This window comes from Perognathus longimembris, chromosome 26 (genome assembly GCF_023159225.1).
Source record: "Perognathus longimembris pacificus isolate PPM17 chromosome 26, ASM2315922v1, whole genome shotgun sequence".
In the NCBI taxonomy this organism is placed as follows: Eukaryota; Metazoa; Chordata; class Mammalia; order Rodentia; family Heteromyidae; genus Perognathus; species Perognathus longimembris.
Genome location: NC_063186.1, coordinates 9481450 through 9492687, shown reverse-complemented (window position 1 = coordinate 9492687; position 11238 = coordinate 9481450). Strand labels below are relative to the sequence as shown.

Genomic DNA, 11238 nt, shown 5'->3' with positions numbered 1-11238 from the left:
TTCTCAACAGACGACTTTATTGGTGGTAACGGGCTCCGGGGGTCTGAGGAGCCCGAGTGGTATGTTTGTGGTAGTGGGGGTGGGGGGGACCATAAACCCTAGCCCCCGCCCTCTTGCCTGCACAGGCTTCCTGCCTAGAAGCGCAGCCAGAACATGCCACTGCGGATCCGGTTGTAGTCTGAGAGCTGCTCGATCGGGCCTGTGGGGATAGGGTGGGGTGTCAGGGTGGGGTGCCTGGCCTGCACAGGGACACCTGGCCCTGTGCCACACCCCAGCTCAGAGCTGCTGCCCAAAGCAGCACAAGACAGGCTTTGAGTGAAAAGAGGAAGAGCACATTCCCCCAGGGGTACAGAGCCTGTCCCTTCATGCTCCGGCTCTGGGGGCCCCACCTCACGCCCAGGGTGCCCCGTTACCTGACTAGTGGGGTGGGGGGGTATGAGTGGAGGCAGCTTGGCAAGGAGTTAGGGAGCTGCTGGAACAGGTTTTCTGAGCAAGAACACCCTGGCAGCCCGGCTACTGGGGGCGGGGTTGGGAGGGGAGGGGGTCCTGGGTGCCTCAACTTGCTTCTCGCAGTGCAGACTGGGGGTGGGGAACGGAGGGAAGGGGAGGCCACAACATTGGCCTGCTGGAACAAAGGACAACGACGTCCTTCTGGGAGCACTCACCCAACCCCGCCACGGCGGGACACTGGTCGTAGAAGTACTTGGAGCAGATCTCACGCACCATCTGGGCATCTACGTCCTACGGGGACAGCAGAGGGCTCGCTGAGTGGCCAGAACAGGCACCATTTCAGATGACCCCGATCTCTCACATGGACCATGGAGCTGTCCCCCCAACACAAGAGGGGAAATGTGGACGGCTCCCCCTGCTGTTGAGGTTCACAGACCTTACCTATCCCCATCCCCAGAGCCCTTGGGGCCCTCTGTCCCCCCAGGAGCAACTGCCTGGGGCAACAAGGATGTCTAGAGAAGCAGCATGTGTCAAGCCCCAACTGCCCCCACCAGGGTCTTCCCGAGGGGCCCGCGTTACCGCAATCCGGCTCTCCCACTCAGCCAAGGGGATGCGGCGGCCGTAGGTCAGAAGGCTGCGTCCGATGTCCTCACACACTGGGGTGGTACCTTCAGGGGTGGGGCAAGGTGCAAGAGGTCCATCCAGTCTAACCGGGGACCCACAGACACGCACGGCTTCTGGGGTTAGGTTGGTGAGGACCTTGCTCTCCTCCTAGAGCACGACCCCAGCTTCTAGTCTAACACCCGTTACAGATGGTGACAGGCTGTGGACCTGAGACAGTCACTCTCACCAACACCTGAAGCACCAAATCCCGGGGCGAGGGAGTATATATAGCATGATCTTCAAGGTTCTCCTTCCCAACTTTGTTGGTCTGGGTTTTGCTTTTGTGCTGGTTCTGGGGCTTGTACTCAGGACCTGGGCGCTGTCCCTGAGCTCAAGTCTAGTGCCACAGTGCCACTTCCTCCTTGCTCTCTGTTAGGAATGGTGGCCATACTAGACCGCTGCTGCGAAGATACACCCTCCCTAAAGGGCCACAGGGCTCACCATCCAGATGAGACACCAAGGCATTTCGGAGGATGTTTTTGCCCCGAGTCACCTCACTCTCCGTAGCACTGGTGCACAAACGCATCCTAAAGCAAGAGGAAAGGGGGCTGGTGAGTGGAGATCATTCTGGGAGGTGTGTGGTCTCTCAGAATCCCACTACCCTGGGTCAGAGGCCCCTAACCCACCCGCTGGTATGGGGCTGGCACTCACCACTGGCCTTGCAAGAAGATCATCATGTCATCGATGGTCATGCGATCACAGACGAAGTGTGCACCCAGCAGCCCAGTCTCTTCATAACAGATGTTGAAGGTCTGGAAACTCTGGCACAGCTTGTTGGACACAGCCACCGCAGCCAGTGGGCTGGACAAGTGCTGCCGGGGACAAGGACGGGTGCTTGGCATCCCCCTCTCGTTTACAGCCCATGCAACCCCCCACAGCTCAGGAACCCCCAACCTCCTCCTCCTTGAAGCCAAGGTCTCAAGCCTGCTCTTGGCACTCACCTTGCCCCCGCCGTAGGTGCAGTCATAGTGGCCGATGATGGCATTGGCCACTTGCAGGGTCACATTGTCTGGATTGGCCCAGCCAGGTCCCTCCACTGCAATGGCCACATGGGCCAAGGGCAGGGCATCGTCACGGTGGCGGATCTAAAACAGGAGAGGTCAAGGCTGGAGGGCAGTCAGCATTTCCTGGGCAAACAACAGGAAGGACGGCTGGTAGGGGTGGAGCGTGCGTGGGCACGCACACGCGCATGCTCCGTGAGCAAGCAGCCACAGGAACCCATCACCAACTCCAGAGGCATCATTGGAGTCACAAGGAGAACCATGCCCGTGGCGGGTCTTCCCAAAGGTGCCTAGCCCCAAGCACCAGCCTGGCCCGCCGGGCACACCTCGCTTCCGGTAAAGCGGCAGGGGATTCGACTGGGCACGGCGTCCTCTTCGTATGCCCCCGAAATGCTGCTGAAGTGCTTTTGGGCCAGGTCTAGCAGCTGCTTGTGCTCCACCCCTAGGGAGACAGACAGCAGTTACCGGGCGGCCTGAGCCCAAATCACATCCCCACCCCAGGACCAGATCCTGCCTCAGTGGGAGACACATACATCAGGACAGGAGAGAGAGGAAGAGCATCTTCCACCAACAGTTCCTGCTTCAAGGGCTAGAAAGCTCCCCTGGCTTCAGACACACACAGAAGCAGCACTCTCAACTTAAAAAAAAAAGGGGGGGGGGCAACAGGCGCTGGTAGCTCACACCTGTCATCCCAGCTACTCAGGAGGCTGAGATCTGAGGATGACGGTTCAAAGCCAGCCTAGGCAGGAAAGTCCCTTAGACTCTTATCTCCAATGAACCTCCAGAAAACTGGAAGTGGCCCTGTGGCTTGAGCTGAAGAGCTCAGGGAGAGCACCCAAGCCCAGAGTTCGAGCCCCATGACAGGCAACAACAAAAGAAAGCAGCTACCATGTGACACAAGTGCAAATTTCCATTCTAGAAGCAAAACTTGTGTAGCTGGGCACAAGGCTACCTGGGTACCTGTCCCTCAAGCTGGCCCTGAAGGAGGTGTTATGTTGGACACCCCCAGGAGATGCTACAGCGGGGTCCTGCCTCACTCTGGGATCCCCGGAGACTGGGTCACTGACAAGTCACATGACAAACTCAGGCAATTCCAGGGCCTTGACTAATGAGTACTCCCTCAGTGGACAACATGCCCCAGTCCTGCCAGGACCCAATAGGCAGACACGTCAGGAGTTCATGCTGCTCTTGGTCCTCAGGTTCCCTGTCTCCAAAGAAGCCACTCATGTCCTTCCTCTAAGATTTTGAGGGGATTGTGGGCTTGAACTCAAGGCCTGGGCACTGTCGCTGAGCTGCTTTTGCTCAAGGCTAGCACTCTACCACTTGAGCCATAGCACCACTTGTGGCTTTTTCTGTGTATGTGGTGCTGGGGAATCGAACCCAGGGCTTCATGCATGCTAGGTTGAGCACTCTGCCACTGAGCCCCCTTCCCAGCCCCATCTCCTCTACTATTCTGTGCCTTACTTTCAAGGCCCTCCCTGCCTATCATCAAGTGTGCATCGTCACGCAGATCGGTCTGTGGCCAGGCCTGGGGAATGACATGACGCTCAGTGTGGTCTGGGAAGGGGCTAGCAGCCCAAAGGAGGCATGCACTAGAGAGGGGTGCCCCTTTGTGCCCACACTCAGCGGTCTGGTGGCAGCAGAGTAGACTCCAGCTCTTACAGCCTGCCACCCCCCTCCTCCTCCCTCCCAGAGCACAAACACAAAAAAAGTCAATTCTCTCAAGGACTGGTTAAGAACAGGTTCTCTCTCTCTTTTTTTGGTCACTCAGAGCTTGAACTCGGGACCTAGGTCCTGCCCTTGAGCCTTTTCATTCAAGGGTAGTGCTCTACAACTTTGAGCCACAGTCTGGTTTTCTGGTGGTTCGCTGGAGAAAAGAGTCTCATGAACTTTCCGGCCTGGGCTGGCTTTGAACCATGATGCTCAGATCGCAGCCTCCTGAGCAGCTAGGATGACAGGCGTGAGCCACTACACTCGGCTTCACAACCAGGTTCTCTTGATCTCGGTTTCAACGACCAAGCTTAGAGGCCATCTGTCTGGGGCTTCCACAAGCCCATCACATACCTCCGGCGGCTGCCAGCACCATGCGAGGGGCCTTGTAGTGACTACTGAGGTAGTCAGTCAAGTCTGCACGAGACAGCTTCCTGCAAGACATGCGGCCATTGTTCACCAGGGAAGTCAGCTCTGTGTCGTGTGCACATCAACGCCGGGACGGGCCCTTCAGCTCCTCTCCCAACCCACAGCAGGATGAGTGACAAAATGGGATCGGTCGAGAAGGAGCATAACTTCCCCTTGGTCTGTCACCCACTCTTCCAAAGCCAGAAGGCAACCCCACCCAGCCCTGCCTCCAGCCTGCTCTGAGGGTGTGAGCTAACACGGGGTTTCTTTTTTTGGCCAGTCCTGGAGCTTGGACTCAGGGCCTGAGCACTGTCCCTGGCTTCTTTTTGCTCAAGGCTAGCACTCTGCCACTTGAGCCACAGCGCCACTTCTGGCCGTTTTCTGTATAGGTGGTGCTGGGAAATCGAACCCAGGCCGCCTTCATGTATACAAGGCAAGCACTCTTACCACTAGGCCATATTCCCAGCCCCTAACATGGGGTTTCTGAGAGGCAGCAGTAGAGCTCTCCCAGCCCGCTCCCCACCGGAGAACAAAAATCCACATGGGAGGGATACTGAGAGGCGTTCTCCCTCAAACTGCCAGGATATGCAGGGAAAACCTATCCTAAACAGAGCCTCTGATTTAAGTGAAGACCACACAGCCATTCAAAAAAGGGCTCGTGAGAACCATATGGAAACAGAGACCTGTCTCCAATTAGGTGAATTAGCAAAAGAAACACCACCAACAGCTGGCCAATTAAAACCACAGCCAGAAGGCCTGTGGCCAGTGGGGGCCTGCTGCACTGTTCCACTTCGGGCAGCTCAGCTCTCACCTGACGTTCTCACTGGGGCCTTCCACCGCCTGGGCTAGAGGCGTGCCCTGGAACGCGGTGGCGTGCAGATAATCGAAGACCACGTCCCGCATGGAGGCGTCGTTTTCCTGCATCTCCCGCAGGATCACGTTGCGTTCCTTCTCGATCTGAGAGTCTTCTAGGCTGCAGTTCTGCACAATGTCAGCCAGGAGCTCCACAGCTGGACACAGAGACCTGCTTAGGTACCCAGCGGGGCCAACTAACTCCCAGGCCTGGCATCTCCGGCTGCTGTGCTCGCTTCTGGTTGGCATGGGGCAATGGGACAACTCATGGGAAATCTGATTCTGTTCTCTGCTCCTCTGAGGTCCTACCTACTGTTTCCAGTCCCTCTCCAGATGTTACCTTTCGGCAGGTCCTCGGACACAGCCTTGATGTAGTAGGCCGTGTGTTCCCGCGTGCTGTAGGCATTCAGGTGGGCCCCCATACTCTCTATCTCCTTCTCCAGGGCATTGCCAGGCCGATTCTTTGTTCCCTGGGTCCAGACATCAAGAAGACCAATCAGGAGCCAACTGGAAGCCACTCATGAGCCCAGGAACCCTATGTACACAGGCTAAAGACCCAGCAAGAGCAGCAGTACTGTCTTTAGTGCTGTATTCACTGAGCTCAAAGCAGGCCTTGAGCTGACTGAGGTCACATTTTCTCCTCAAAATGGAGCTAGAGAGGGGTGCTGGTGGCTGACACCAGAAATCCCAGCTACTCCAGGAGGCTGAGATCTGAGGATCGTGGCCCCAAAACACCCCAGGCGGAAAAGTCCTAGTGAGACTGTTATCTTCAATTAACCCACTCAAAAACCGGAAGGATGGGGCTGGGGATATGGCCTAGTGGCAAGAGTGCTTGCCTCGTATACATGAGGCCCTGGGTTCGATTCCCCAGCACCACATATACAGAAAATGGCCAGAAGGGGCGCTGTGGCTCAAGTGGCAGAGTGCTAGCCTTGAGCAAAAGGAAGCCAGGGACAGTGCTCAGGCCCTGAGTCCAAGGCCCAGGACTGGCCAAAAACAAACAAACAAACCGGAAGGAGCACTGTGGCTCAAGTGGTAGAGCACAAAGAGGCTCTGGGACAGTGCCCGGACCCTGAGTTCAAAAGGGCCTAATATTCAGAGCTTCTTGAACAGCCTGACTTGACTAGTACTCCACATCGCCTAACTGACAGCCACACCTGTTTTCAAGTGAGGAGATCTACCTTCTAACCCAGGCCATTCATACGACTCTGTGTGTAGAGCAGTAGTCACCTTTGGAGGTCTCAACTCTAGTCCCAGGTGTGTGCAGGGGCAGAGGTACAGTCTCAAGGTTCTGTCTCATGACAGGCACACAGGCAAGCACACAAACATCCAACCGAACATGCACTTGTGCTTTCCCTACTCTGACTCCATTCCCTTGACAATCATATACCCCTTTTCCTATTTTTCTTTTCACCACTTTCAAAATTCATGGGCCTCACTGGACACTGGGATTACAGGCTCATGCTTGCAATCCTAACCATTCAGGAGGCTGAGATCTGAGGATTAGGGTTCGAGGCCAGCTTGGGCAGGACATTCAGTGAGACTCGTATCTCCAATTAACCACAGGAAACTGGAAGTAAGAGCTGTGGCTCAAAATGGTAGTGTTAGCCATGAGCACAAAAACACAAGGATAACACCCAGGCCCTGAATACAAGACCCACAACCAAGAATCAGTCTCTCTTCAGTTAGGGATCTCTCCAGTGATTCTACCAGAGCAGAATATTTCATACACAGGAAATGTGCCTAGGCCCGTAAGTTTATTATCACAAGTATACCTACAGAGGCAAGTTCTGTACGTCTATGTATGGGCATACATGAACCACAGGACTGGCCTACTTGGCAAAATGTGCCTGTGGCTCCTTGGGTTTTCTTAGCTCTGCAGGTTTCATGCAGAGGTTCAGCATGGAAGTTCATTACTCAGAGAAAGCTTAAATCCAAATGGTTCCTTCCAGAAAGGCCAGCCAGCTTGATCCCCCAACTGCAGCCCACAATCATGAGGGACATTGTCTCTGACCTCCATCCTCAAAACAGGAAGCCCTGGGCTGGGAAGGTGGCTTAGTGGTAGAGTGCTTGCCTAGCATGCATGAAGCACTGGATTCCATTCCTGAGTACCACATATACAGAAAAGGCTGGACGTGGCACTGTGGTTCAAATGGTAGAGTGCTAGCCTTGAGGAAAAGAAGTTCAAGGACAATGCCCAGGACCTGAATTCAAGCCCCAGGACTGGGGGGGGGGGGGGGAGCAAAACAAAACAGGAAGCCCTAAGCCGAGGGAAGACACCAACTGCCCAAGTCTCACCTTGAAGGCCAGATGTTCCACAAAGTAGCCTGCCCCGTTGTTCTTCTCATTCTCATAGCGGCTGCCAGCGTCAATCCACACTCCCACCTGGACAAGAAGCCACCAACAAAGGCAACAAACAAATCACCCTTAGGTCCTACTCACAACCCAGCCTGAGGAACTCAGCACAAGCCCCACACAGGGCCTCAGAGATCCCAAGGTGGAGGCAGGTGAGCTAGTAGGGCACCTGGCTGGAGGAATAGAAGGGTCATCTGCCAGTCTTTCCTGCCCTATTTCCTAACTCGTTATCAAGGATATCCAGGGATATTTAAATGGTGGCCATTTACCTGGTGCTCTCATGAAAAGAAATTAAGTCTCTTTTCCATACTTTTTCTACTGTTTGCAAATGATAATTTGTTTTCTTCATTCTAAAAATTACCACCACCAGGCATTGGTGGCTCACACTTGTAATTCTATCTACTCAGGAGCTGAGATGTGAGGATTGCAGTTTGAAGCCAGCCTAGATAGACAAATACGAGATTCAAGTTCAAGACCCCATAGCAGCATGCGCGTGCATACACACGCACACACGCACGCACGCACACACACCAATTTGGAAAAAAAACCATTTAAAAACTCTATAGAAACGTTGCATGGTGATGTATACCTGTAATCCTAGCACTTGAGAGGCAAAGACAAAAGGAGTGGGTTTGAGGCCAGCCTAATCCTGTCTCAAAAAACAAAGCTGAAGCTGCAAATGTGGCTTAGTGGTAGAGTACTTCCCTAGCATGCATGAGGCCCTGGGTCAGTTCCTCAGTACCACATAAGCAAAATGATAACAATAAAAAAGAATTATATTTAAAAAAACAAACACAAAATAGGGGCTGGGAGTATGGCCTAGTGGTAGAGTGCTTGCCTCATATACATGAAGCCCTGGGTTTGATTCCTCAGCACCACATACACAGAAAAAGCCAGAAGTGGCACTGTGGCTCAAGTGGTAGAGTGCTAGCTTTGAGCAAAAAGAAACCAGGGACAGTGCTCAGGCCCTGAGTCCAAGGCCCAGGACTGGCAAAAAGCAATAGCAACAACAAACAAACAAAAAACAAAGTTGAGTGATGGTGGCTCACATCTGTAATCCTATGTATTAGAGGAAGCTGAGATTCAAGAATCTCAGTGCAGGGCTGGGAATATGGCCTAGTGGCAAGAGCACTTGCCTCCTACACATGAAGCTCTCGGTTTGATTCCCCAGCACCACATATATGGAAAATGGCCAGAAGGGGTGCTGTGGCTCAGGTGGCAGAGTGCTAGCCTTGAGCAGGAAGAAGCCAGGGATGGTGCTCAGGCCCTGAGTCCAAGGCCCAGGACTGGCAAAAAAAGAATCTCAGTTCAGAACTAGACTGGGCAGAAAAGCCTGTGAGACTCTAACCAAATTAACAGCAAAAAAGCTCAGCCAGGCACCAGTGGCTCATGCCATGTAGCTACTCAAGAGTTCAAGCCTCAGTACCAACATAAAAAATAAACAAGAGGGCTCGGAATGTGGCTTAGTGGGAGAGTGCTTGCCTAGCATGCATGAAGCCCTGGGTTCGATTCCTCAGTACCACATATACAGAAAAAGCCAGAAGTGGCGCTGTGGTTCAAGTGGCGAGAGTGCAAAACGCAGCTCAGGGGCAGTGCCTGGGCCCTGAGTTCAAGATTGCCAGGATTGGCGAAAATAATAATAATAATAATAATAAATAAAACAAAACGGGAGTGGAGCACCACTAGCCTTGAATGGAAAAGCTTAGGGACAGGCACCCCAGGGGTTGAGTTCAAGCCCCACAACCGACCCAAATAAAACAAATAGATGATAAAGAGGAGGAAAATAAAAGCTCAAAGGCCAGCCAGCACCTGAGCCCTGAGTTCAAGCCCCAGGACTAGCACTCCCCCCGCCCTCCACCCTCCCCCCCAAAAAAAAAACCCCAAACCAACAATAGGGCTGTAGAGACAGGGATGGATGGAAGGATGGGGAACCAGTCAGGTGGTGAATGAAGCAGCCTCGGAGCCCAAGGTCACCCACTGCGCGCGCGTGCACACGCCCCTTCCGCCCCCCCCGCGGGGGAGGGGCCCGGGAGCCCCCCTCCCTCACCGTGCAGGTCCGCTGGGAGGAGCGCTCCGAGGCCACGCGCAGCCCGTTGTCCAGCAGGCTGACCTGCGTCTCGGGCACGTTGTGCAGGGCCTGGGCGAAGGTGGCCGCGCTCCGCAGGGCGGGCGTCCTCAGCAAGGCCGGCTGCGGGAGGGGGAGAGGCGGCCGCGCGTGACCCCGGGCTTCCCCTGACCGCCCCCTCCCCTCCCCGAGGTCCTCCCGTCCGCCCCACCGCACCCCACCCCCGACCCGGCCCTCCGCCGCCGGGTGACCTTCCCGCGGCCCTTGACCCCGCGCCCACCTCCCGCCACAGCTCGCCCCCGCGAACGACTCGCTCTGCGTCCGCCTCCCCTCCACCCCCAAAGCCCCGAACCACAACCAGAAGAAGACTCGTCGCCATCTCACCGAACGGCGGCAACGCAGGAACGCTTGGGCCCCGGCACCAGCCGCCCGGCACACCGCGGACGCAGCCATCTTGCGGCTTCCGTCAAACGTGAAGCCCCGGCGCCGCGCAGGCGCACCGGGGGGGGGGGGGGAGCCTGAGGCGCAGGCGCAGGACGGACGGCGTGGCGCTCGGGCTCCCCCTAGCGGAAGGGAGGAGCGTGCGCCTTTTTACAGGTCTGTCCGCTCCATGTCTGGATGGATGTCTGTCAGTCCATCTGTCAGTTCATTCTCTCGTCTTTCGCTTCCCCTGGAGGGAGGCAGAGTGCCCTGTTTCTCATCGATCTGGGGAGCCAGAGATCTACTGAGTGCCCAGGAACAGGGGGCCTGACAGGCCAAGGGGGGGCCCTGCCCAGGTGGTAAAGCACCAAAGCTGGGACTCTTGAGACAAAAGGGTAGGCCCTGAAAGTTGGTTTTTGTTCATCTTTGAAAGAACGCGGTAGATCCAGATGGCTGGCCTGGAAGATCTATAATACAGTGCTAACAGAGGAAGAAACAAAAGGAACTTAAGCCAGTGCCTGTGGCTCACGCCTGCCATCCTAGCTACTCAAGGAGGCTGAGATCTGAGGACCATGGTTCAAAGCCAGCCTGGGCAGGAAAGTCTGTGAGACTCTCATGTCCAATAAAGCACTGAGAGAAAGCCTGAAATGGCACTGTGGCAAAAAAAAAAAAAAGACAAAAGATGTTTAGTGTGTGTTAATATTTTGTGAGGCCTGGTGTTAGTTGCTCATGTCTGCAGTTCTTCTACTCTGGAGTCTGAGATCTGGAAGATCAAGGTTCGAAGGTGGCTGGGGTAGAAAAATCTACTAAACTCCATCTCTACTTTACAGAAATTGATATAGAAATCCCTTATACAGGAGCTGGGGATATGGCCTAGTGGCAAGAGTGCTTGCCTCGTATACATGAGGCCCTGGGTTCGATTCCCCAGCACCACATATACAGAAAACGGCCAGAAGGGGTGCTGTGGCTCAAGTGGCAGAGTGCTAGCCTTGAGCAAGAAGAAGCCAGGGACAGTGCTCAGGGCCTGAGCCCAAGGCCCAGGACTGGCCAAAAAAAAAAAACAACCCAAACAAAACAAAACAAAAAAAAGAAATCCCTTATACACCCCCACAAACGTTTATAGGTTTCCCATGTTAATACTGAGGTGCCAGACTTTGAAGTCAGGCCCCACCACGTGAACCCCATTTTCGAATCGAACCCTGAGCCAATCAGATTTATACCTGTGTTCTAATCTTGCTTGCACAGCTGATTGTTGTAACCTTGTTCTTTGCCTTCATAAGCCCTGTGTAATCACAACTCAGGGCTTCCTCCTAA

At 54.7% G+C, this 11238-nt stretch overlaps 1 protein-coding gene across 1 annotated transcript; it reads right to left on the bottom strand.

The window, feature by feature from the left end:
• Nucleotides 1–10003, bottom strand: LOC125342476 (cytochrome b-c1 complex subunit 1, mitochondrial). The gene is made up of 13 exons (XM_048334660.1): nucleotides 9889–10003; nucleotides 9487–9627; nucleotides 7383–7469; nucleotides 5425–5554; nucleotides 5044–5242; nucleotides 4179–4258; nucleotides 2441–2556; nucleotides 2055–2198; nucleotides 1765–1925; nucleotides 1555–1640; nucleotides 1030–1118; nucleotides 666–741; nucleotides 1–199 (listed from the first exon to the last, which is right to left on the bottom strand). Exons 1-13 carry the CDS (start codon nucleotides 9955–9957, stop codon nucleotides 135–137), a joined length of 1443 nt encoding a protein of 480 aa, XP_048190617.1. The 5' UTR covers nucleotides 9958–10003; the 3' UTR covers nucleotides 1–134.
• Between the last annotated feature and the right edge of the window lie 1235 nt (nucleotides 10004–11238).

Excerpts from the sequence above, each read along its gene's own strand:
- LOC125342476 (XM_048334660.1), bottom strand. The coding sequence starts at position 9,957 with ATGGCTGCGTCCGCGGTGTGCCGGGCGGCTGGTGCCGGGGCCCAAGCG. Across the intron at positions 5,555-7,382 it reads TGGAACATCTGGCCTTCAAG|GGAACAAAGAATCGGCCTGG; the intron begins GTGAGACTTGGG and ends GTCTGGACCCAG. Across the intron at positions 1,926-2,054 it reads GCACCTACGGCGGGGGCAAG|CACTTGTCCAGCCCACTGGC; the intron begins GTGAGTGCCAAG and ends TGTCCCCGGCAG.